We start from the raw sequence: 24,473 nt of genomic DNA, 5'->3' as shown, positions 1-24,473 counted from the left end.
GTTGTTGAGGGTGTTGGATGACTTTATGTCACTCCTGAGGTTTGGAAGGGTCACCACAATACATCTAAAAATGCTGATTTGAAATGAAAATTTGGAATGGTCTCTTAGTTTTTTTCCGCGGCTACAAAGCTCAAACACTAAAAGCACAACTGCGCAAAATGTTTTTTTACAAAAAATCTTGTTGCACAAAACTGGCAACAGACATGCGCTCCATACACACGACGTCCTCTGCCAGCGCGCATGCGCAGTATCACCATACCGGCGGAGGCTGAACGATAGCAGCTTAAACGACACGGGGTAAACTAGACCATTTTGACAGGTCAGTAAGTCCAATTTGACTTTTTTATGGTTATGTAGGTTTATTCCACGTATGTGACGTTAAATTATACAAATACATTTGTTTAAACGGGAATGAAAAACAACAGTCGAACAACCTTGTTGGGTAGGTTAGCAGGGGAGCTAACGGAGGCTGCTGCGCAGCAGATACTGGGAGGGAGGGGACGGCGATTCTGGCGTTAATTCGATATATTTCCAGCAAATCTGTCTTTCGGTCGATGATCACTTCTTCGTTAACACTAAATATTACATTCTGTGACTTTTATCGATCGTTGCCGCTTTATAGATGAGATGTAGGGCTAAATTAGTGTGTTTAGTGAGGTGTTTTTAGGCGAAGATGGTTGGATGGGTCGCTCTTCCTCACTGCGGACTGAAGCGCCGCTGCCCGTGGCGTGAGAAAAGCGTTCAAGGCACGTTGACAGATACGTACTGGATAAAGTTATTATTAACATCGTAATCATTTTAGTAGTATTTTTGGTTTGGTCTGTTAGGAACCGATGGTTGCGGGGCAGTTATAACGTTACTTTTTGACCTAAGCGGTTTTTTATTTGCGTTTCCATGCGACACAGACACACCAACAGAATATTTAGACGGTGGGTAAATTATTGGTGGGGTTTGATACAGGTGGGGTTTGATACAGGTAACGTTACTTAAAATAGCTTTTGGGCGACTGACTAGGTCGTTAAGGTCTTACCGAGTCAGTATTTAGTGTATTTTTCCTTTGTCAGTACGTGTCAAACGACAATGGATGGGAATATACCTGGCATTTATCATCAATGGTGCTTATCCACAGCTGGTGGAAACATCAGCGATCGTTTGAATAAAACTGTCAAATCCTGACTTCAAATCGAGATCAAGCTTTTGTAATGAGTCCTCTTGTGTTCATGTTTTGTTGCTTTTTCATTTGTGTCTTGTCAACAGTCAACACCATGAGTCAGGGGAAAGACAATGCACGTCTCAAAAGCTATAAAAACAAATCCCTCAACACAGATGAGATGAGAAGGAGGAGGGAAGAGGAAGGCCTGCAACTTCGCAAACAAAAGAAAGATGAACAAGTAAGACAAATTGACATGAAAAATGTTATGACGAATCAGAAATTGATATTTGGACGGTTGTAATTTTGGTTATGAACTCTGTTAGGCATATATCAGGACTTGCTATCTATGTGACACATGTTGATATTTATTGAGCGCAATGAGCTGAAAGTGTGTTCTTACAGTTGTTCAAGCGCAGAAATGTGGCCACAGTGGAAGAGGATGGAGCACTGGAGGATGATGGGATGTCTGACAGTGGATACCTAGAGTCACAGGCCAACAACATGGACCAAATCACTGTGAGACACTTAAACACTATTTTATCATTGCGTTACCATGAACTGTGTTGAAGAATGTGATTTACTTTACCGTGTTAACCTATATGGTGTTAAAGCAACACTTTAGAACTTTTGCTCATGGCTCCCCCATGTGGTTGATAAGCGCAATTGACTGTTACCAGTGTCGAAAATAAGGCCGCTGGATAAGCTTCCCCGTTGGCAGCGCAATACACGTAAATTTATTTATTAAGCTGATGAAACCGGCTAATGCAGAAACATAATTTGGAAACCATGTTGTACTCTTCTGCGGGCAGGGGATGCTGTGTACCGACCCGAACACAGAACTTACAGAGTGTGGTTGTAGCGGGAGTACAATTCGTCCAGTTAAGAGTTGTTATACCACTGAAATAATTTTAGAGACATTATTTTAAGGTCGAAAAACTACAAAGTGTTGCTTTAAACAGGAAGTTAGGACATTGAAAGGCTTGACTTTAACCAATAGCCTTGAGGTTTGTCACAACCGTGAACCATAATTTCCTTTTTTGTATTGTCAACAAGCTTTCTATTAGACAAAATGAGCAAGTGCGTTCCAAGTAATTCATATTTTTGGTATGTTTACCTAAAAGAGAAATGCTGAATGCTGCTATAAATTAAATGAAATACATAACTTGTATTATATACTGTTCCCTAATATAAAACTGATGAAAATTCTGTTTTTTTCTCAATAGGGAAGTGTGATCTCTGAGGACATGATACAGATGATTTTCTCTAGCTCTCCAGAACAACAGCTCATCGGAACACAACGCTTCAGAAAACTCTTATCTAAAGGTAAAACACCTCTAAGATCAAAATTCAAGCACATATATAATCAATTTATAACAATTCCAACCTTGCAACTCTCTATCAGAGCCTAATCCCCCCATTGATGAGGTCATTGCCACCCCGGGAGTCGTGGAGCGCTTCGTTGAGTTCTTGAAAAGAAGGGAGAACTGCACGCTACAGGTGAGCTCGATAAGCTGTATCTGGTTAAAACTGAACATGGTGCCAGAAGCACAGCCTGCTAGACTTAGCCCCCAAGTCTCAGCAGTGAGACAGTGAGTCATGCCGGATGGAACGCTCCCAGCACGAGCTCACAGTGTTGGAATGTGTATATTTTGCGATTCGCTCGTCTTCATTTAATCCGCTTGGCTCTTGAATGGTGCATTAGTAGATGCCTTTATGCAGTGTGGTGACAAACGTCCTGTCTCTGCAGTTTGAAGCAGCGTGGGTTCTGACGAACATCGCCTCAGGCACGTCCCACCAGACGCGTGTGGTCATCCAGGCCGGGGCAGTGCCTATCTTCATTGAGATGCTCAGCTCGGATTTTGAGGATGTGCAGGAACAGGTGTGTTCGCGTTTACTATTAGTTTGCACTAAAAGAACTACATAATGTATATTGTAGTGGGTTCAGTTAAAGTTAGTATTGTAGTATAGAAACACATTTTCACTGCATTTTCTTATACTTGTTCATTTTATTTAAGATTTAGTTAAAATACAATATCTCTTCTACCATGGAGTCCTAGTTATTGCATTGCATAGTTGTATTTTCTTAAGAATAATGGGCACTGATGAATCATTTACAATATGACCAGGAACTTATATTAAGTTTGTAGTCTGTTGGTTAGAGGAAGTTGTGCCATTTTTTGATTTTTTTTATGTTGGTGTTACCTGTTGGTTTGAAGTATGTCTAAATTATAAGAGTTTTTTGCTGTTGTACTGCAGGCGGTGTGGGCTTTAGGCAACATTGCAGGGGACAGCACCGAATGCAGGGATTATGTTCTAGACTGCAACATTTTGCCCTCTCTAGTACAGTAAGTCTTACAATCATTTATTTTGAAAGTGTATTGTTGAACGGTTGATCTAATAAGGTGGATTCTTCCCGAAGGTTATTGGCTAAACAAAATCGCCTGACGATGATGAGGAACGCAGTTTGGGCTCTTTCTAACCTGTGCAGAGGGAAAAATCCACCCCCAGATTTCACCAAGGTAACAAACGCTTTTCTTGTCATCATCTGAACATGAAGAGACGTTATCCTAGCGCTTTAAAGGAATAGTTCACCCAAATATGATTAAAAGAATTCTGTCATTATTTACTCGCCCTCAAGTTGTTCCAAATTTGTATACATTTCTTTGTTCTGCTGAACACAGATAAAGATATTTGGAAGAATGTGCGTAAACAAACAGTTCTGGGGCACCATTGACTACCATAGTAGGAAAAAATACTTTATATATTCTTTGTACTATTGAACTTAAAAGAAGATATTTTGAAGAATGTCGGAAAACAAACAGTTCTGGGGCACTATTAACTACCATTGTATTTTTTTCTACTGTGGTAGTCAATAGAGATTTGGAACAACTGGAGGGTGAGCAAATGATGACATTTTATAGGAGCAAATGAGCTCCCTAGATATCCATTTTGGTTTGAGCTATTTGAGTAAAACAGTTTCGTTTATATTTCTTTACTTTACTTCTTACTTTTACTGTTTGTTTGTTTTTTGTAGAAAAATCATGTTAATTTAAATAAAAGTGCCTGCAAAATAAATGTAAATGAGGACAGGGGAAAGATGAAAAGGCCTTCTAAATGACAACCAGACACATAAAACAACTATAGTCAATTCTCTTTAGTAGCACTGGTCTTGTATTGTGAGTGGGCAGCGTGTTGGCGTTTTAGTCAGGCCAGAACATGATGTAAATTTATGCTTAAGGGTGTGTGTGTGTGTGTGTGTGCGCGCATTTGATCGTGTAAGACTGCATATTCAAGTTGGATTTGTTTTATGTAGGTGTCACCGTGTCTCAGCGTTCTCTCATGGCTGCTCTTTGTGAACGATACCGACATTCTGGCTGATGCATGCTGGGCTCTTTCTTATCTATCCGATGGACCCAACGAGAAGATACAGGCTGTTATCGACTCGGGAGTCTGCCGCAGACTGGTTGAGCTGCTCCTGTAAGAGAAGAACATAGTGAATACGTTTTTTTAATATTTGTGGGTGCTGAATTGTTGTTTTTATGTGTTTTAGGCATGCGGAATATAAAGTGGTGTCCCCTGCTCTAAGAGCCGTGGGGAATATTGTCACAGGAGATGATCTACAGACTCAGGTAGAATGATCAATTGAACGATTGCCTTTAAATCACCTTCGGCTTGAAGGTAAATTTAATATGGTATCTCACAAACAGGTGATTCTTAACTGCTCGGCTCTTCAAAGTCTTCTTCACCTGTTGAGTAGCCCGAAAGAGTCCATTAAGAAGGAAGCATGTTGGACTATCTCTAATATCACAGCTGGGAACCGTGCACAAATACAGGTGGGTTTTTGTTGGAACAGCTGGATGTTTAAGATTGATCTCAATGAAGGTTTTTCACTCACCTTTTTTTACTTGTAGATGGTGATAGATGCGGATTTGCTCCCCCCATTGATCCATATTCTGCAAGTAGCAGAGTTTCGTACAAGGAAAGAGGCTGCTTGGGCCATCACAAACGCTACGTCTGGTGGTTCTGCCGAGCAGATCAGGTGAGTGAGTAGGAATAATTTGCAACCTGTCAAATGCTTGCAGCCGAGTGTTTTAGATTTCAATACTTCAATACTGATCATCTCCTCAGGCATCTTGTTGAGCTTGGTTGCATCAAACCCCTCTGTGACCTCCTGACGCTGATGGATTCAAAGATCGTACAGGTGGCACTGAATGGTGTGGAGAACATCTTGCGACTTGGTGAGCTGGAGGCTAAACGTGGTGGAGGCATCAACCCCTACTGTGCCCTCATTGAGGAAGCATATGGTATGTTTTATTGTCAAATATGAAAATTAGAAGAGACATTTGAACATTGGAGCTTACATTTTTCTCTATTGTCTTCTCTCAGGGTTGGACAAACTTGAGTTTCTCCAAGGCCACGAAAACCAAGAGATCTACCAGAAGGCTTTCGACCTGATCGAGCGCTACTTCAGCACAGATGATGAAGATCCAGCTCTGGCACCTGCCGTGGATCTCCAGCAGCAGCAGTTCCTTTTCCAGCAGTGTGAGGCTCCCATGGAGGGTTTCCAACTTTAACATCTCCCTCCGTCCACTTCTTCAAGCGATCCACCCTGGAGGGTGAGCGATGCCCCTGACCCAACAGAGCAATGGATTCAATGAATGAACATTTTTATTAGAGTGTTATTATACAAGAGCTTGTGTTGCCGGTCAACCCATTTCCCCCTCTTGTCCTGTTTGTCATTGGCCCAGTCCTGAAGGATGTGCTCCAGAACAATGACGACATCATGCCCAGATGCAGGAAACCTGTTGTCCCCTAGATATGTCCTCGATATCCCACACAGATACATCCTTCACTCTGAATGTCCTGCATTAAATCTTAATTCAACCCTCAATGCTTGCATCCACTCAGCCCTTAACCAAGTTACAAGTGTATTCAGGAAAACTGCATCCAGCGATGAGTTGATAAAAGCTGGGAAAGCACAGCTTGTGTGACGTGACTGCAATACTGATTCTGTCAAGGCATCTACATTTCATGTTGGTAAACACTGGACTTGACCGTGTGACTGTGTTGCATGACCTCAAATTTCCCCCTCAAAAATCACAGCCAATCCGTGCTGAGGAACCGAAAGGATGTCTAATGAAGACAAGGAACTTTAATCTTCTGATTTGACCCAGACAGCTCAAAGACAGACAGATGAACCGAGAGGTCCAGACTTTTGACTGATGGTGCCAGCCAGACAGTATCTTGCTTTTCACATTTAACATGCATTCCGACAATGACTGAACTTTATAGGCTCTGCCTTTCTTTTGGGGTTACTCATTGCAACTTTGGAATTCTGGGAGTTTGGAGTCTTACCACTTGCTGAGACTGCTGGACAGAGGAGAAAAACAAGACAAACTTTTTTTGATTCTTTAGACTGCATTAACCATTTGATACTTCAAGAGGACAATTTCACATAAGCATCATCTTCATCTGCACTTTACTTTTAAAACAGACACCCTTTGTGAAAACTTCTACAGTCGGTTTTAGGCCCAAATCGCTCAGGATATTGAGGTGAAAATTCTGGTGCATACCCTAAATTACAGGATGAATTTACCTAAAACACTAAGTATTTAAGAGCGTGATGTCATTGAAAACTCCGCCCCTTCAAAGCTTCCACCAAGTCTGAACATTTCAACAAGCTGTTAAAAATTGAGCTAAAGGCGTAGCTTCCTGACGTGTGTGTGTGTGTGTGTGAGACCAACTTTAATATTGTCTAATCATGCCGAATGCAAACACACATCGACATTTTCTGAATATCTAGAGAGGAAAAATACATTGTGGAAAGATAGTTAAATGAAAACAATTCTGTTTTGTTTTATTGTATTTTTGTGAGGGTAAAATCTTTTAAACCGAAGGTGCCACAGTCCACATTTTAAAATTGACGTGGAAAATGATGAAACAAAACACAAATGGACTTCAATGAAGACTAAATATATCAGTAAAATTAAACTTTAAATTACTGCGTTTTAGCGCAAAATATATGATTGTTTACTGCATTTTTCTTATTTCGATGTCAGATTCTTCCCAAAAGATGACCAACTCTTTGTGTTCAATACTGCTGTCGTATTAAGATTGTGTAACTGTTCTTTGTTACGCCATTTGCATAAATGCTGTTTCATGAAGATGAGTGCTTGCATAATTTATGATTCGTCGATATTTCAAGAATTTTCACTATTTCATTCACAAAGGGTCAGTTGTCACACTTTTATTACACTCAACCTACTTTTTGTCAACACATAACTTGTTGAACATATTATCTTGTCTGCTTTAGATCGTCTGGTTGATAACTTTAACCAGTCCTAGACAATAAAAGTCTGCTTTATCCACCCATTTCACATAGATCATGTAATCAGTTTTTATCAAATTGTAGCAATACAAAATAGCTGTAACTGAGGGAAATATAAAAATGAGTCACTCCACATATTTGTATTTTTTCTAAGCATATACAAAATCACACAAATAAAAACTCACACCTTGTTATTTACCAGTAACTTTGACACTGCTATGTTTACTGCGTGAGGAACATTAATACACCTTCAGTGAACCAATGTTGCATGGCATACAATATAAAAGCTGGTTAATGAATGAGCCAGAGCTAAAACTATCAGACTTAAGAGCTCTGGCGAATCTCACTGGGCTTTCCCTGCATTGACAGCAGCTTCCTCTCTCTCTTTCTGTGCTTCTTCTCTCCATCGAGCCTTCTTCTCCATGTTCTGAGAAGTCAGGTTTTCATGCCGACCTGCCGACTGTTGTAGATGGCATGGGTTATAGGATATGATGTAGGGTATATGTTAGGCAAAGGCCTAATCTTACCTGTTTGCCCGAGATAACCGTAGCGAGGCACGCCAAGATGGTCATTCCCATCATGACATAGCAGGCCTTCACACGCACTCTGTTCCGGGCGGCATCAATCATCTCAAATCTGTAAATGCCAACAGTTCCTTTTAGAAATAAAGACAAACATTGAGCGAACGATCAAGGGCCAGATGTAAAATATAACTAGTATGATAATATTACTAGACAGAACATATTATAGGGCAACGGCATATGTGTGGTATAGGTCATTGAGGACACGCCTGCTCTGTTTCGTGTCTAACCATAACAAACAAAAAGTCCACTCTGATCTCCCTCCAGATATCAGGAATTACACTAATTACCTGTATGTATACTAGGAGGAAATCTTATTTGAACCTCACAGCAGAAGGCTGTGTTCTACCAATAGGCTGGTGATAGGTACTGTAGCATGCTTGGAGCTGGCAGTTTGTCTCAATGTAAACAGGAATAGCCCACTTACGACACAAACTCTGGAATCTGTTCTCTGGTTTTGAATCGCTTGGACCACAACAGCATCTTTTTATCCCACTCTGATGGGCGGTAGCCTGGTAATTTAAACCCAAGACGAGGAGCTATGGGCAACATAGAGAAAATGTGTTAGTGAGAAGATGCTTTCTTGTAGCTCAGTGGTTAGAGCATGGTGCTAGGAATGCCAAGGTCATGGGTTCGATCCCAGGGGATTGCACATACTCTGACACAATGTATGGTATAATGCAGTGTAAGTCGCTTTGGATCATAAAAGCATCTGCCAAATGCATAAATGTAAATATAAGAATACCACAGTTCAGATCTTAGAAAAGTATCACCTGTATGGGGGATTACTGTGCTTGAGAGATCAGCTATACTGGTAAATACTACAATACCATAAGCTTTCCTGTAAGTTGACCCACTGGAAAAAGAAAATTGACCTCTAATAGACTGACTTTTGTAAAACAGCTAGAAAATTAACTTCCCGCATTGTGTGTGGAAACCTACTGGTGAATTGCAAATCTAACCTGTGTCACAATCAGCTCCCTTGGTCAGTAATCAGGGCACTGACCAGGGAGTCAGCCATTTTAAGGGGCGTCTTATTCGCAAAATCCTTCCAGTGCACTGGAACGTTTCTTCCCTAAAAATTCCCATAATGCTCCCTGGTTTTCGCGGTGCATCGATGCTCCCTATGTTCCTTTACCGGAAATCACGTGAGAAGTTTTGTAGACATTTAACCGAAATCGCAGGAGCCAACTCAATGAACTTCATGAAACGCGATATAACTTTTGAAAAGACAAACGCTTATTTTATGTTATGTATAATCAAACGTTGCTAGACAGGCAGGCAACACAATCTACTTAACAGTTAAATTTAATAATCGACCAAATTTGTGCACTGATGTAACAGAATAATGGAAGTATTTCTCATATGTACTTCAACCAGTTTTTAAAAAATCGCTGCCTGTTTTGTCAATTTATGCATCCCTATCAAATTTTGCTACCTCCATACAAAACACCCCCCAACCCAATCACAACACGAGGGTAGCACAAATTTATGAATAGCATAAATTGGCAGAACACCGGCTCACATTGAAAATGAATGACTTCCGGCCACTTTGAGCGGCGTTGCGTAAAGAGTCACGAATGTCACGTATGCGTAAAGAGTCACGAATGGCACGTATGCCTTCAAACAATGGCAGGTAAAATGCATGGGTATTAAATACTGACCCTGTTGGGGTACGGATGCCCCCTCCTGAGGTTTAGTACACAGTCTTCTGCTACCTGTGTTCATCATCACACCTCTCCGCGTGTGCGCTGCGGGAAACACGGATCAATATCAAAACATCAACGTCAGTCAAGTCAGGTCGAGTTAATGTTTGAACAATATTATACAACACGAATGTGTTAGGTACATTTGCATTGATAGAAGAACAATAGATGACGCATTGATGTAAACAACAAAATCATCATGCTGCTGTAGGTTGTCAGTGTAAACTTGAAGTTTAAGGATGACACATCAAAAAAGTACCATACCAATTTATGCAGGTAATACAGATTTTGTTACTACTGTAAACCATCATAAACTAACACTGCATCGTATTCAAACAGTGGTTTTAGCCTTTTATTCTTATTCTTTTACAATACTAATAACATTAACTGTTTCATACTTTTCCAGAACTTCGCTATGAGTTTGTCATTACCAAGGAACAAATACAATTTAAATCTGAATCTTAAAACAAACAAATCAAACATCAAATGTGATAAAATATCATCAGCTTCATGAAAGCCAAAAAACGTTAACGTTTTATCAGTAACGTTAAACCACCTGCGAAACTTCGACAGCGTTAAAAATCAAGTGTTTAACGTTACGACTTTATATGTAACGTTACGTATCTGTTTGTGGCAAAAATAGTTTAAAGTACCCCAGTCCCAGCTGAGATAACAACTGGAAAAGCTTTATCATACCCTTGATGCTTCCAAAACAAATATACTAAAAATACTCACCTATTAAATTGCTAAAGGCAATGCGAGGCCCTCTGATCATGTTGAACGTCATGCCTTCTGAACAAATAATACGGTGTAACGTTACGTAAAAAGCACAGCTGTTCTGTAAGCCATGAAAACGTGCCGAAATGACAACGACAAGTTGATCGTACAGCTGCAAGTGCGCAAACTGGATCCAAGCTTCTGTCAGGACCCTGACAAAACACCACAGCGCCTGTTCAATGTTATTATAAAATACTTAAAAGCGTGGTCATTGCCAGTTTGTGCTTTTGTTAAAAAATAATATAATTTTCCATAGCCGTATAATTATAATGAAATGTTTCACATAAGGCACCAGAGAGATACACAATTTCAAATTTACCTTGATGTTTTATCGTGATGAAGGTAAAGGCATGCTCTTTATTACTTCTATTGATTCACTGTGATGTATACATGCGGTAATGCTGAATAAATATCAGTATCATTCCTCAGTCAGTGTATAAACCATAGATATGGTAAAAACAACGTTTCTCTTTAATTCAGGCAGTATTCGGGCACCCTCAGCACGCAGGGCCAACCTCAGTCCACTATGGCGGCGCCCCGTGGAACCGGTGGAACTCTGAACTGTGAGGACTTTTCAATGTTTCAGGTAAATCAAGTAGTTAGGGAAACATTATGTGAAGTAGTCACCTTTCTTTAACACAAACTGATATTTTGTAACTCGTTATTGTAATTTCCGCATGACATGAAGGTTGAATGAAAGACTGACCCGACCACCAAGTCGTGCTGTTTAATGTGCTGAGCAAACAAACAAACAAACAAACAAACAAACAAACAAACAAACGTGTGTGTCGCTGACTCGCTGTGTGTTGTTCTTATTTTTAATAACCCAGTGCAAGACTAAAATATACATGTATGATAATAGAAGACATTTATTGCATATGCATATTACATGTTTATTGAAGGCTGATATGTCTAATTGGTTTAAAAAAGGTAATGAGTAATATTGTTTTTGTCTAAATTTACACATAGCTTAAAAGGATAGGCCTAGTTCACCCAAAAAATAAAATTCTGTCATCATTTGCTCACTCCCTACTCATTTTAAACCTGTGGGACATTTTGTGTGAAAGATATTTTGAAGAATGTTATAACCGAATAACTGTGGTACCCATTCACTACTATTTTATGGACACAAAATCAATGCAAGTCAATGGGAACTGCTGTTGTTTGGTTACCAACAGTCTTTTAAATATCTTCATTTGTGTTGTGCAGTAAAAAGAAAGTCATACATGTTTGAATTGAAATGATAAGAGGGTGAGTAAGTTATGACACATTTTCATTTTTGGTTTTACTATCCCTTTAAGTACTGAAAGAACAATGCGAATTATGCGATATATTTGTTGAATGCGAATACATTAAATGTGTCTTAAATTGTCTGTTGATTTATGTGTTAATCTTGCTTTTAGTATTGTTTTTCTATATTAATTGACTCTACAAAAAGCACATGGGTCAGAAATACAGATGATAAAAATGATTGATTTGTACTTACATGCTGCAGGTTTGCAGTACTCAACACTTTTTCCCCTGTGTCTTGTCTTAGGAAGTATTAAAAGTGATGCGCACTATAGATGACAGAATTGTCCATGCACTTAATACCACTGTGCCAACTGCATCCTTTTCAGACAAAGTGGATGCTACACAGACCTGCAAAGAGCTCTATGAATCTGTATGTTTCATCTGTATTAGATGTATGACTGGTTTTCCTTATTAAAGTGGATTGTTATAATCTGTGACTAAATTCCATTCTGTTTGTCTTGCAGCTCATGGAGGCTCATCTTTCCAGAGACAAGGCAATAAAGGCATGTATTACAGAGACCTCTGCTGTCGTCGGGCAGTTACGTGAAGAGAGGGCAAAAAATAGTGACAACATGTCAATTATCAAGCAACTCAGGAAAGAACAAACAAAGGTAAAGCCATTATTTGCTATCATAAACCACACGCATTCCAGGAGATTAAAAAAACAGCTGGCTACTTACAGATGTCTACATTAAATTATTTTGTTCCATTTGCAAGTTCTTTTTTTTTTTTCATTGATGACTCATTTTGATTAATTTCTGTGTTTTCTTTCCTTACAGTTAAAACTAATGCAGTCTGAGCTAAATGTTGAAGAAGTGGTCAATGACCGTAGTCTGAAGGTGAGCTTGTTAGAATGTTCTGTTGAAAACAATACGATTCCATTCAGAAACATTCTTTATAAAGGAGCTTTCCTTGTCATCCGGAATATCTTTTTTATTGTCATTTACCTCACAGGTTTTCAATGAAAGGTGTCGAATTCATTACACCCCACCCAGGATTAAGTGACTTCTATATCTACAGTCAAAAGTTCACACACACAGTTGTTCTGAGGACCACATCTTGGGCTGAGCTGGAACATTCACCCAGAAGTGTCTCTGCTGCTCACGCCAGAAATCCCAGCCCCCCAGTGTTCTCTGTGGCTTTATGTTCCTACAGTGAAGGGACACTACTGTATTACTTTTCATATATTGTACAAAACTGATTTTATAAACAATGAAATGTTTTCCTATCACTGCCATGTTGTTTGTTGTTTACTTGGGTCACAGATAGAGAGTCTAGTCTGTTCTTAATTGATAAAGTATTGTGTTGGCAGTGTATAGGTCATGGGTTCGATACCCTGGGTAAAAGTCACTTTGGATAAAAAATGTGTAAATATAGTCAGAATTTTCATATAATCAGTTTGTGTGCATTGCGTTGTTCAATCTAAGGGGACACTGACATGCGTGTGCCATAAACACCTAGTAGTTTGTTCATAAACCCTACAAAGAAAATACTGGACATTGACAGCTTGAATATATTAATTTTATGCAATGCTGTATATGTTAAAATGAAAACCAGAAAATAGGGCAAACCAACTTTTCAGCTACATCAGTATCTCTATTTACAAAGCACACAGAGAAATTGTGATAGACAGACCAAACGTTAATTTTGTTTTCTTGGGAAATTCAACTTAAGTAAGATTTTAATGTAAAATGCAAATTCTTTTTTCACAACCAGTTTCATTGCAGGTAGTTGTATGCTTGTAACCTCAATTTTAAACACGTGTTTTATTCTTAAGCCCATCATATCATAAAAACACTTACAAATGTCTCCTCCTCGGATGGAAACGGGAGACTAGAAATTTTGAAAAATAAACAAAAATCGTCGCTAGCTCTTACTAAGGTTCCACTCTGTGTCATAAGCATGACAGTGTTGCGTCCCCGTGGAAAATACTCATTATGACTGGGAAGCTATCTCAAGATTTGACTCGAAATATTCGATAGTATCATGATGCGCCTTGGATGTCAGCATTCCATGTAGATTTAATGTTCCTCCATAACAAGGCAGGGTTTTATAAACACGTAGATGTATGAAGTCATCTCCACCTACATGCACCTTAAACCGGAAAAAAACGATGTAATTGAAACAGATTACAGTTTGGGTTTCAACACAGTATGTATGTGTTCAATACTGCAATACAGTTAATTACCTTGATGAAGTAATTTCTCCCCGCAACAACCTGTGTTTTATAAGATTTGGCAATGAAAACGTCAAACGTCCGCCCAGCTTTCTCCTCAGCGTGAGACTTGATCTGGGATAATAAAGGCAGCGTTAGTGTATGACACACCCTTTCACTGTTTTTCATCTAAAAATGACCAACCTCATCGCATATTTGTTGCACTTCTTCATCGGCATCTTTTTCCTCGCCAGTACCGCCACGACGCATTATCAACCTTGTATTAAAGCTGCTTTACTTGGGAAACTCTTTCCACTTTAAACTCCACTGGAATTTGTTCCTGTTATGACGAGATACTGGGAGAGACCACTTGTATGGGACAGAACAAAAGGGTTTTACTGCATCAAATACACGTTTATTTCTTTATAGCTATATGTACAGCTAATATCTCTCTATACATGATTAATACTGAAGACACCCCTTATTTTGTAGAGAACATAGAAATTACTTTATGGTGATTTTTATTTATGTTCATTTTTTAATCTCACTACACAACCCTTTGAAATGGTTGTTTTTACTAATGGAAATGATTAATGCATAAATAATATTATTTAATAGGAATTGAACCAACTTTTTTGTATAACATTTTTGTAAATGCTGATTTTAGTGATTTGGGCTTTTTTCACTGAAAAACAAATAAGCAAAAACAAATGTACAGAACAGACAAAACCAATTTGTCACTAGTTGCTTTGTAAAACAATACAATGTTTATTATTTTTGTTTTCTACTCCTGTGATTTATTGACAGATCATTGTGATGGCAGTGCAGTGCAAAGGTCATGGGTTCGATTCCCAGGAAGCACATACTGCTATTCAATATGACTGGGTGTCTATAGACTTGGGCCGAAATATTCAATTGCATCATGATGCGCCTTGGATGTCAGCAGGCCGTCTAGAGTTAATGTTTCTCCATAACAGGGCAGGGTTTTATAAACACGTAGATGAATAAAGTCATCTCCACCTACATGCACCTTAAAACAGGAAAATGTAACAATGTATTTAAAACAGGCAGCAGTTATTAGAGCTTTCTAATCAGTGATTCGAATCTTGATACACAAGTAGCCTATGTTATAGGCCTACAGTAAATTACCTTGATGAAGTAATTTCTTCCCGCAACACTTTGTGATCTGTACGATTTAGCAATGAAAACGTCAAACGTGCGCCCGGCTTTATCTTCCACATGGGGCTTTATTTGGGGAAAGGAAAAGTAGGTTATGACACCGTTTCACGAAGTATCCGCTATATCTAAACGTTGCCAACTTCATCGCATATTTTTTGCACTTCTTCATCGGCAATTTTCTCCTCGCCAGTTCCGCCAAGACGTATATTTAACACTGAAGGATCCATACATTTAGTATTTTTTCGTAAATCTGTTTCAACTCTAAACTCGGCTGGAAGTTTTTCCTGCTTATGACGGGACACTGGTATGGGACAGACGGCCACAGTCAGACCAAAGAGGCTTTTGACTATACAGTAATGCACTTTAGTTCCTGCAGCCTTTTCTCATAATAAATATTTACCACACCCCACATTTTGCAGAGAAAATTCAGAATTTTACTGTAATTTGTCTGTGTTTATTTTTTAAAAGTCTCTACACTTAAAATGGTTTGAGCTTCACATGTTACCCTCATACCTCAATGCTCGGAAAAAGGTTTTTTTAGGTGGCAAATCCCCACACCCTTAAAAGTAAATTGCAGATTTAACTGGTAATGCGTTAACTCAAGAAATGGGAAAAGCTTAGACATCTGAGATTAATGACAAGATTTGTATTATGGGAAAATGAATTTAAAAGCTATGTAAACAATACAGCTAATATTTAGAGAAAGTTCTTTTCACAACCAGTTTATTGTAGCTCTAGTTTCACTCCAGCATGGGATAGGGAGGGTCCTCTTTGGATTGTTATCAGGAAACACATACTAGACATTTTGACAAAAACTTGTAGTAGATGTTGTTACATGATGGTTATACACACAGTGTCATCATGAGTAATGCATGTTGAGTTCCTGTGGGAAATACTCATTGTGACTGGGGAACTATCTCGAGATTTGGCTCGAAATATTCAATTGGATCATGATGCGCCTTGGGTGTCAGCACGCCGTGTAGAGTTAATGTTTCTCCATAACATGGCAGGGTTTTATAAACACGTAGATGAATAAAGTCATCTCCACCTACATGCACCTTAAACAAGCAGAGGAAAAGAATGTATTTAAAACAGACTACAGTGCTTTCAGGTGGCAATTTGTGATTAAAGTCCTGATTTTACAGACACAATACAATTACCTTGATGAAGTAATTTGTCCCCGCAACAAGTTGTGTTTTATAAGATTTGGCGATAAAAACATCACACTTCCGTCCAGCTTTACTCTCGGCATGAGACTTTATCTGGGGAAATAAAGCAAGATTTGGTTTATGACACACTGGACCGATTACACAGACACAGACACAGACTATCTTAAACCAGGACTATGCCTTAAACCGAGCTGACACTACGGGACTGTGAGACTACTTGAATTGCAATGGCGCTTCCACTACACAACAAGGTTTCTTGTCACCCTTCATCTTCTTGTTGTAGCAGCACGCACACAACACAACACAACACAACACAACACAACACAACACAACACAACACAACACAACACAGACAAAATGCGCTAACAAGACTTTGGTCAAGGACCAACAGCAAAAGCACCTCCCACATCTAGACACTTCTAGTTTGATGGTGGATGGCAAATGAGTTGTTAGGGCGTTTACGCCATCCACTGGAATGGAGCGTGAAACACTGAAGTGTTTTTAAAATGTTTTCTATATTCCATTATACAGATAGGATAGTTTAAAGGGGTGATATGACAGGGCTAAAATGAATATTATCGTTTGTTTTAGATGTAATGCAAAGTGTATACACAATTTAAGGTTCAAAAACACTGTATTTTCCACATACCGTGCATGTTTGTGTCTCCTCTTTGCCCCGCCTCTCTGAAACGCACAGATTAGCGAGGTGTTCTATGATTGGCCAGTTAACCAGTGCGTAGTGATTGGTCGAATACTGCAAGCGTGTGACAGAAATGTAACGCCTCTTACCATATTTGGAACAAGAGTTTCCAAAGCAATTGTACTGACAGGTACGCCCACCTTACATGCGTATAGATTTAGGTGGTCTATGTCTAATCATACCACGAACTGACGTAGATTTGTGGGGGTGTGGTTACACGAGGCATTTCAGGCAGGTCTGGGTGAGCATTCGCTTTTAGATAGAATGCATATTTTGTTCCGACACTTTAATTTTTGCAATTTTACGTGTCTAATAGATGCATGGGCTACTTATAACACACCAAAGACACAGAAAAACACGTATTCGCGCCATATGACCCCTTTAAAATAGCTTTATGTCTGTTATACTAGCCACTTAACACGCTCTGACTGTAATGTTAATGAATATATGCCAGCAGGTTTTAATTCCTCCACGCAACAATTTGACGCAAACCTTCTGCGCTGTGATTGGCTGGATTAGTTCCACAGTGTCACACACAACGAGATCACTTGGCGATAATATCAAACAGGTTTGAAAATATCGTAGCGTCTGGGATAGCTCGAGACAGGTCCAGATCATGTTGCTAACCTGCTTATACTTAATGAGCTTCGGCGACCAAAACAAGCACCGATTTGGTCGCAGACTTTACAAATCTGTCCGTGACAGCAAAATCCAGAATTCTGAAATATAAACAGAGGGCACCTTTGTGATAACTAATTGAATATTTTAAAACTACAATACTAATTTCTCGCTAGAAATGCAATCAAAAGTTGTAAAAAGAGAAAATAGAACATTATTTACACAAAAACTGTGCTTTAGCCGCTTTCTTGGCTGCCATTTTATTTTTTTGAACTCGACCCTGCTCGACCAATCACATTCCACGCGTGAGCACACGCATAGAACTGTGGGACATTGAAGGCAGCGAAGGATACATCTGCTGCCTTCAAAAATCGACCTGATGGAGGTATCTCAGGAGACAGGAAGTAAGGCAAACATTGGATTCGGACATGCCTTGATGCCTTCCTACCTTGAAATTCTGCCTCCGAAGGCAGCATTTTAGAGCTTTCGGACGCATCCCGTGTTGTGTAGTGTAATGGCTGGAATACAATTTTAAAATCTGAACTGATTTTTTTAAAACTAGACATGATACACTTGCAGACTTTTTGAAAGTTTCAGATAGAAACACACTAACTGATCAAATCTGCAGACTGGCACAGACTTTCTGCAATAAGTCCAGACTGAAAATCTGGGCAAAATATGAGCAAAAGTCTTGTAGTGTATTTTAGCCTTAAGCGGCAAGCGCCATAGCAATTCAAGTAATCTCACAGCCCCGTAGTGTCTGCTCGGTTTAAGGGGCAGTTTCCCAGACAGGGATTAGTTTAAACCAACCCCTCTAACTCCCGTTCGAAACACTACGACGGCTGACAGAAGATGGCGAATTATATGTAAGGAGACCCGCGGTGTATGTTATGTAGATAGAAATAGCTCATTCTAAGGTAATAAACACATAACGCTTCATTGTGTAAGCTGTTTATACACCCATGAAGACATAGTTATGTATATTATATTGCATTTATGTCAATATATCCTCCAAAAAATTACACACTGGACCTTTAAATTAGGATAGTTACGTTGTTTTTCAAAAACATTCTTTACAAAAAAACATTACTGTGTTCATCTTGAGACAAAACAATCACAAGAATATAATTTAAGATATGTCAGTGCACGTTGTTTTTGATTAAGTTAATACACCTCTAACATTTAAGTTAGTCTGGGACTAGGCTAAACCCTGTCTGGGAAACCACCCCTTAAGTATCCACTATTTTAACATGACCAACCTGATCGCAAATTTTTTGCACTTCTTCATTGGCATCTTTTGCTTCGGTAGTTCCTCCACAAAGTAAAGGCATTTCAAATGCAGAATGTTCTACAAAAATGTTTTAAAACAGTTTGTATTCGGAAGCCTCAAAACACCTAAAATTAGACCGTGAAGTTTGTTTCCTGTTTATGACGAGACCATTGAGACTTTGGGAGAGACCATTTGTATAAGACAAACCAAAGAATGTAGTTCCGTACCAATAAAAATGCACGTTAGTTTCTTCACAACTGTCGGGAAAAGTAAATAGATTAGGTTATGTCAAATATAAATGATGTTTACATCTAACCATATTTCACAGTATAGCTTTTTCCTTAGGGTAATTTATCTATGTTCATATAACAATATGTCTTCACCCCCCCCCGACATGGTTTGATCCTCACGTTGCATATTTCCCGGTGTGGGCGTGGCCTATATGCGCAAGTTTGATTACTGATGAAAATAAGTTTTTATAATTTTCCAAAAATCATGTTTTTTATTATGTTATCATGTTTTTATTGTGTTTTATTGTGGTAGTAAGCTGTAATCAAAACAAACCAACTGCAGTTTGATTGATATCAATTGGAATGCACAATAAAAATACATGATTTTTGAATTTTTTTTAAAACGGAGTTATCTCATTTTGGAACCAAACTCTTCAATTGAATAGCATAATTTATAATTACAAAAACCATAGTGTAAATAATAATAACTTGCTTTACATAGATATTGCTTAGTACTGCTTTACATGGAAATTTTAACCTCATCGCATATTTGTTGCACTTCTTCATCGGCATCTTTTTCCTCGCCAGTTCCGCCACGACGCATTATCAACCTTGTATTAAAGCTGCTTTACTTGGGAAACTCTTTCCACTTTAAACTCCACTGGAATTTGTTCCTGTTATGACGAGATACTGGGAGAGACCACTTGTATGGGACAGAACAAAAGGGTACTCATTTGCAAAGTAACAATTGCTTGCTTTTTAACGTTTTAGTGTTGTCGCTCAAGCATTTCTTTGTCCAGTTTCTGTGATTAAAATTTATTATGCTTTTTTGCGTTATATATATACTGTATATATATTATATAATATCGTTTAGAATATTCGCTTGTTAAAACTGCCTGCAGCATCCTCATCATAGCCTATACTTGGCAAATTTCGCATGCAAGAGCAACTGTACTTATACGGTCAGGCTTATGAAATTCGAAAAAATCTGATAATGTGACTCAAGACGCGCATATGCACTTTTACAATCTTATAAAATAGCCTACGTTATAACACACATGGTTAAGCCAAATCACATTATCAACAGTGCAACATGAAGAAGGTCAACGAAAACACACGATGCACAGATAAATAAAATTAAAACATAATACAAAAATCTATTGCTATAAATGTTCACATTTACATTATAAGTGTATATGTACATTATTTTCATTTAAGTGTTTTAAATGGAAGTGTAAAATAGTTGCGTAAAGATTTGTATAACATCAAGTTCATGCAATGAATGGTAGCCTTGACAGCCATTGTATATGAACATAAAACGTAGCACGTGTAGTCATAAACATTATGTAAAGGTTACACAACTTGGACACTTATAAAACCAAGCCCGCCCCTCACGTTTAGTATTTGTGTTCTTCTGTCACGATTGGTAAGGGGAAGAACCCAAGCGCAGGCAGGCAGTGAAGGGGTTAACAGAAAATATTTATTTTAACAAAACAGAACAAAAAACACCCACAATGGGGGAAAACAGAACTAAGGAATAAACTTGAAATAAAAGACTTCCCACGAGGGGGCAAAATGAAAACAAGAACACTAAACTAAATGACACGACCAAACGTCTTAAATCAAAAACACAACAGGGTAGACCACAAGACTCACGGAACAAGGACAAGGCTGGAAACAGGAACACTGGACAAGGCACGGAATCAAGACGACAGGCATGAACACAATACACGGTACATAAGAATACAGTACAATCCACGAGCACAAGACAAAGAAACAAGAGGGTATTTAAAGGGAAGACAAACGAGGGATAACGACACGGGGCAGGTGTGGGTAATCAAACACTTAGGGAAAGATAACGAGGAAACAAGAGGAATGGGGCCAATGACAAGACACTGGAGAGAACGTATATTACTGTCAAATGGACAATAATATGTTTCTCTCCACACATAACCAAAGACTTTGTCATGGCTCTGCTACAGGACCAAGAAAAACATGACTAAGGAAGCAGAGCCATGACATCTTCTGTCCTCAGGGAGAGTAAGGCGAGTACGCTCTTGAGAATTTACTTCAGTATTTTTCCAACACTTGGTTTCTGACTCTGATTGCATACAATGTAAGTAGGGTCTTGTATTTTTGACTACCTGTTTAATTAATTCTTTAGGTATTTTCTAGTGCGTAGTCCAAATTCATATTGCCAGCAGAGCATTATCTTTATTTCAGAAGTTCACAATGGGAGATCACAGCATTCCCCGAATGACATTAATAGTCGTTTCGACTGTCGCATTCATTGTATGTGTCGCTTTCAACGCACTTGCTGGACCAGGAAGTGGTATGTTAGATAATTGTTTCCATGAAAAAAATGACGTAATAAACTACTGAAATTTTTTTTTGTTTAAAAAGATTTGTGACGTCTTTTTTTCTCATTAGGTCCTTTTAAGAACACCACAAGTGCTATATCAAATGATTACAATACAGAAATTACACCCTCTGGGTGGACCTTCTCAATCTGGGGAGTCATCTACACCTGGCTGTCCCTCATGATTATTTACATCCTCACAACTACCTGCAGAAGGTATTCTTTCAGCACAGTCAGTCAAGAATACTGTGAAAAGTGCTATACAAATAAACTTGAATTGAATACAAAACCTTAATTCAGTCAATGAAACTAAACATTTACATATTTTGTTAACACAGAACAGTGGATGGTCCAATGTACTGCAGTCCTGCTGTTTTGCCATACGGATTCTTTATTATCTGGATATTGAACATGTTGATTAATATAAGCTGGCTCTTTCTGTGGGACAGAGAGTATGTCTCTGTGGTTTTTATTTATTAAACAGATACTTGTTTCTTCAAGTTTTTTCTTAATTTTAAAGGCGGGGTAACCGATTTCCAAATTAACTTGAGTCGGGCCGAGTACCAAAACAACCTTGTAGCCAATCAGCAGTAAGGTGCACAGTGCACAGGATGGACATTTGCCGAGCCGAGTGCTGACGAAAGCGAAAGATGGGGGTAGGGGTGTGTTTGTTTTGGTGATTTGAACATCAACAACGGCTAAGAGAAATCGAACACCCCGCCTTTAATGTATTGCAAATATTATGCCTTTAATTTTTTTAACTTTTAAAAAAAGTTTTCTTTCGTCTCTCCTTACAATTGACCTCTTGAACAATAAACTTTGGTTGTGTTTCTTTAAAGGGTGATGATTGCTGCAGTGATTTTCCTGGCCTTAATCGCGTTCACAAACTACTTGACGATATTCCTCTCCTGTCATGGACTGAAAGAGTATGGAGCTTGGCTAAACAAATATCACAAAGTAGACCTTTGGTGCATTCGAATACTGGTGAGATGCCTTTACTTTTTATTTATCATATCAAATCTGAAATGTGGTAGAATCTTAGGAGGTAGTATATCTAAAATGTCTTCGCCCTTATGTTGCAGGTTCAGAATGGCATTGCAACATATGCAACATGGACAACTATTGCCACCCTGCTCAACTTCACTATTGTGCTAAGCTATAATGCTGGAATGAGTAAATCAGATGCAGCAACAGTATCTCTCTCAATACTTCTGGGTGAAGTTATTGCCTGGTCAGATTTTGGAACTGGACAATATGCAAAAGTAAAATTGTAGATAGACACCCACAACTAACGTATTATTATCTTTTTGCAGGTTTATTGTTGAGAACTTTGTGTTTGAGAAGCACTTGCGATACATTCTGACAGTCTACCCTGTTGTCATTGTTGCCCTGAGTGGAAACATGACAAAGAACTTTAATGCTGCAAATCCAAGCCGCAATGGCATTTACATATAGCAAGAAAGAAATGTTGCACATCAATGGTTTCTTTGAGCTTCTGAATGTGTGCCAGTTTTTTTACAGAGATTGTATTTTGTGATGCTTTCCACAGCTGTCCTGCTGGGTTTGGCTTGTGCATTGTTTGCGATTAGACTGATGTTGGTAATATGGAGGCACATTAAACGCCCTCTCTACAGAGGCATCAATGCAGAGGAGGTCATGTCACCAATGGAAATTGCTAAACAGCAAATGAAGATCTTTAGTTAAACTAAATGTTTATGTAATAACATATTGTTTATCATTTTAATATATTTTTTAATGTATTCTGTATATTGATTATACAGCCGTGGAAAAAAATTAGAAGGCCAAAACTATTTTTTTCTAAATTTCAAATAAAAATGTTGTTACTAGTTGCACTTATTTGCAGAAAATGAAAACAGCAAAATCGCTAGTGTTAAAAAGGTCAAAATAACCCTCACAGTGTATATATCAGAATCAGAATCAGAAGAGCTTTATTGCCAAGTGTGCTTGCACACACAAGGAATTTTCTTTGGTGTTGGAAGCTTCTAGTACAGACATTCAACACAATGACAATACAATATAATACGATTTACAGTCTAAAAGATTCTAAATTGTGCATATATAAAATAAAGACTATTTTACAGAAAATGGGGGATAATAACATATAAGAGACATTGTACAGGGTAGTATATAGTAGAATAAACATATTAACAGATTGTATGTACACTTGTGCAAATGGATAATTTAGTAAGTAGAGGTAGTGTTATATACATGTATACATAAGATGTAGATATAATAAGGCACAGTAGTGCACACTATAGGAGTAGTGGAAGTGGAATATTGCTCTTAAGGAGCAGTTATCTGTTTAGGAGGGAGATTGCCTGGGGGAAGAAGCTGCTTCTGTGTCTGGATCATATAATCAGTGGCTCATATAATCAACACTTCGATAGAATGGATTATAGTACACTGTGAGTGTTAATTTGACCTTTTTAACACTCGCGATTTTGCTGTGATAAACAGGTCAAAATAACAGAAAAGATGCTCTGTATTTTTCAGACCTCAAATACTGCAAAGAAAACAAGTTCATATTCACTTCACTTAAGCAATACAACAGCTATAGTTGTATGCGTATTTAGGAAAAGTAAAAAAATAAATGTGATTTTCATGTGTCTTGTCATGCTGTCAGTCTTTCACATTGCTGTTGGATGACTTTATTTCACAGTCCTGAGGTTTGATTTTGTTGAAATTCAACAGACATTTCCCTGGAATGGATACAATACATCTAGAAATGCTGATTAAATGAAAATATGTAATGGTATCTTAATTTTTTCCTGTGTATGTATATATAAAGCTTGAAAACATATTTGAAAACAATGTAAACTAAAGACCTGATCAGTACATAGTTGTGTAATTTTTTACTTTTGTAAGCAATAAAATCATAAAGTGACTTAACGTTGTAATCAGCATCAAAAAGTTTGTGTGGTACAGAAAAGTAGA

General features: G+C 38.3%; 7 protein-coding genes across 10 annotated transcripts; 3 read left to right on the top strand and 4 right to left on the bottom strand.

Annotated features, from left to right (window-relative positions):
- The first annotated feature begins 63 nt into the window (after positions 1-63).
- On the top strand, positions 64-7,267 carry kpna1 (karyopherin alpha 1 (importin alpha 5)). Its single transcript, XM_057322224.1, has 14 exons — positions 64-319; positions 1,258-1,391; positions 1,556-1,669; positions 2,377-2,476; positions 2,556-2,650; positions 2,901-3,032; positions 3,410-3,498; positions 3,573-3,672; positions 4,467-4,630; positions 4,704-4,782; positions 4,861-4,986; positions 5,065-5,192; positions 5,282-5,457; positions 5,540-7,267. The coding sequence occupies exons 2-14, from the start codon at positions 1,266-1,268 to the stop codon at positions 5,725-5,727; spliced, it is 1,617 nt and encodes a 538-aa protein (XP_057178207.1). The 5' UTR covers positions 64-319; positions 1,258-1,265; the 3' UTR covers positions 5,728-7,267.
- A 117-nt stretch (positions 7,268-7,384) lies between these two features.
- Positions 7,385-10,686, bottom strand: fam162a (family with sequence similarity 162 member A). Its single transcript, XM_057322229.1, has 5 exons — positions 10,504-10,686; positions 9,727-9,813; positions 8,490-8,601; positions 8,009-8,117; positions 7,385-7,941 (listed from the first exon to the last, which is right to left on the bottom strand). Exons 1-5 carry the CDS (start codon positions 10,553-10,555, stop codon positions 7,825-7,827), a joined length of 477 nt encoding a protein of 158 aa, XP_057178212.1. The 5' UTR covers positions 10,556-10,686; the 3' UTR covers positions 7,385-7,824.
- Positions 10,687-10,805: 119 nt separating this feature from the next.
- On the top strand, positions 10,806-13,235 carry mix23 (mitochondrial matrix import factor 23). The gene is made up of 6 exons (XM_057322230.1): positions 10,806-10,887; positions 11,026-11,131; positions 12,083-12,208; positions 12,303-12,449; positions 12,618-12,677; positions 12,793-13,235. Exons 2-6 carry the CDS (start codon positions 11,072-11,074, stop codon positions 12,841-12,843), a joined length of 444 nt encoding a protein of 147 aa, XP_057178213.1. The 5' UTR covers positions 10,806-10,887; positions 11,026-11,071; the 3' UTR covers positions 12,844-13,235.
- Positions 13,236-13,345: 110 nt separating this feature from the next.
- On the bottom strand, positions 13,346-19,841 carry LOC130546790 (cystatin-B-like). 2 transcript variants are annotated; one of them, XM_057322233.1, is made up of 3 exons: positions 19,698-19,841; positions 14,027-14,128; positions 13,346-13,932 (listed from the first exon to the last, which is right to left on the bottom strand). In XM_057322233.1, exons 1-3 carry the CDS (start codon positions 19,761-19,763, stop codon positions 13,774-13,776), a joined length of 327 nt encoding a protein of 108 aa, XP_057178216.1. In that variant the 5' UTR covers positions 19,764-19,841; the 3' UTR covers positions 13,346-13,773. The 2 variants fall into 2 exon arrangements, with proteins under 2 accessions (XP_057178216.1, XP_057178215.1); XM_057322232.1 differs by lacking the exon at positions 19,698-19,841 and adding an exon at positions 14,198-14,312.
- Positions 14,883-15,442, bottom strand: LOC130546791 (cystatin-B-like). Its single transcript, XM_057322234.1, has 3 exons — positions 15,304-15,442; positions 15,143-15,238; positions 14,883-15,023 (listed from the first exon to the last, which is right to left on the bottom strand). Exons 1-3 carry the CDS (start codon positions 15,397-15,399, stop codon positions 14,883-14,885), a joined length of 333 nt encoding a protein of 110 aa, XP_057178217.1. The 5' UTR covers positions 15,400-15,442.
- Positions 15,617-19,083, bottom strand: LOC130546789 (cystatin-B-like). Its single transcript, XM_057322231.1, has 3 exons — positions 18,919-19,083; positions 16,333-16,434; positions 15,617-16,230 (listed from the first exon to the last, which is right to left on the bottom strand). The coding sequence occupies exons 1-3, from the start codon at positions 18,988-18,990 to the stop codon at positions 16,069-16,071; spliced, it is 336 nt and encodes a 111-aa protein (XP_057178214.1). The 5' UTR covers positions 18,991-19,083; the 3' UTR covers positions 15,617-16,068.
- Positions 19,786-24,417, top strand: si:ch211-161h7.5 (uncharacterized). 3 transcript variants are annotated; one of them, XM_057322225.1, is made up of 8 exons: positions 19,786-19,885; positions 21,195-21,275; positions 21,383-21,491; positions 21,590-21,734; positions 21,857-21,970; positions 22,358-22,502; positions 22,601-22,749; positions 22,832-24,417. In XM_057322225.1, exons 3-8 carry the CDS (start codon positions 21,392-21,394, stop codon positions 22,971-22,973), a joined length of 795 nt encoding a protein of 264 aa, XP_057178208.1. In that variant the 5' UTR covers positions 19,786-19,885; positions 21,195-21,275; positions 21,383-21,391; the 3' UTR covers positions 22,974-24,417. The 3 variants fall into 3 exon arrangements, with proteins under 3 accessions (XP_057178208.1, XP_057178209.1, XP_057178210.1); XM_057322226.1 differs by having other exon boundaries at positions 21,364-21,491; XM_057322227.1 differs by lacking the exon at positions 21,857-21,970.
- Positions 24,418-24,473: the final 56 nt, after the last annotated feature.

The sequence above is a fragment of the Triplophysa rosa genome, linkage group LG23 (assembly GCF_024868665.1).
Source record: "Triplophysa rosa linkage group LG23, Trosa_1v2, whole genome shotgun sequence".
Classification (NCBI taxonomy): Eukaryota; Metazoa; Chordata; class Actinopteri; order Cypriniformes; family Nemacheilidae; genus Triplophysa; species Triplophysa rosa.
This window is presented reverse-complemented; position numbering and strand designations above follow the sequence as displayed.

Coding starts and splice junctions, on each gene's coding strand:
- kpna1 (XM_057322224.1), top strand. CDS start 1,266: ATGAGTCAGGGGAAAGACAATGCACGTCTCAAAAGCTATAAAAACAAA. Junction 3,033..3,409: donor TTGAGGATGTGCAGGAACAG/GTGTGTTCGCGT, acceptor GTTGTACTGCAG/GCGGTGTGGGCTTTAGGCAA. Junction 4,783..4,860: donor GAGATGATCTACAGACTCAG/GTAGAATGATCA, acceptor TCTCACAAACAG/GTGATTCTTAACTGCTCGGC.
- fam162a (XM_057322229.1), bottom strand. CDS start 10,555: ATGACGTTCAACATGATCAGAGGGCCTCGCATTGCCTTTAGCAATTTA. Junction 8,118..8,489: donor CAGATTCCAGAGTTTGTGTC/GTAAGTGGGCTA, acceptor TGGCATTTACAG/ATTTGAGATGATTGATGCCG. Junction 7,942..8,008: donor CGGTTATCTCGGGCAAACAG/GTAAGATTAGGC, acceptor CATCTACAACAG/TCGGCAGGTCGGCATGAAAA.
- mix23 (XM_057322230.1), top strand. CDS start 11,072: ATGGCGGCGCCCCGTGGAACCGGTGGAACTCTGAACTGTGAGGACTTT. Junction 11,132..12,082: donor AGGACTTTTCAATGTTTCAG/GTAAATCAAGTA, acceptor GTCTTGTCTTAG/GAAGTATTAAAAGTGATGCG. Junction 12,450..12,617: donor TCAGGAAAGAACAAACAAAG/GTAAAGCCATTA, acceptor CTTTCCTTACAG/TTAAAACTAATGCAGTCTGA.
- LOC130546791 (XM_057322234.1), bottom strand. CDS start 15,399: ATGGATCCTTCAGTGTTAAATATACGTCTTGGCGGAACTGGCGAGGAG. Junction 15,239..15,303: donor TATGCGATGAAGTTGGCAAC/GTTTAGATATAG, acceptor CCCCAAATAAAG/CCCCATGTGGAAGATAAAGC. Junction 15,024..15,142: donor GAAGAAATTACTTCATCAAG/GTAATTTACTGT, acceptor TCCTGTTTTAAG/GTGCATGTAGGTGGAGATGA.
- LOC130546789 (XM_057322231.1), bottom strand. CDS start 18,990: ATGCCTTTACTTTGTGGAGGAACTACCGAAGCAAAAGATGCCAATGAA. Junction 16,435..18,918: donor TGCAAAAAATTTGCGATCAG/GTTGGTCATGTT, acceptor TTATTTCCCCAG/ATAAAGTCTCATGCCGAGAG. Junction 16,231..16,332: donor GGACAAATTACTTCATCAAG/GTAATTGTATTG, acceptor TGCTTGTTTAAG/GTGCATGTAGGTGGAGATGA.
- LOC130546790 (XM_057322233.1), bottom strand. CDS start 19,763: ATGCGTCGTGGCGGAACTGGCGAGGAAAAAGATGCCGATGAAGAAGTG. Junction 14,129..19,697: donor TGCAACAAATATGCGATGAG/GTTAAAATTTCC, acceptor TTATTATCCCAG/ATCAAGTCTCACGCTGAGGA. Junction 13,933..14,026: donor GGAGAAATTACTTCATCAAG/GTAATTAACTGT, acceptor TTCCGGTTTAAG/GTGCATGTAGGTGGAGATGA.
- si:ch211-161h7.5 (XM_057322225.1), top strand. CDS start 21,392: ATGGGAGATCACAGCATTCCCCGAATGACATTAATAGTCGTTTCGACT. Junction 21,492..21,589: donor ACTTGCTGGACCAGGAAGTG/GTATGTTAGATA, acceptor TTTTCTCATTAG/GTCCTTTTAAGAACACCACA. Junction 22,503..22,600: donor TTTGGTGCATTCGAATACTG/GTGAGATGCCTT, acceptor CTTATGTTGCAG/GTTCAGAATGGCATTGCAAC.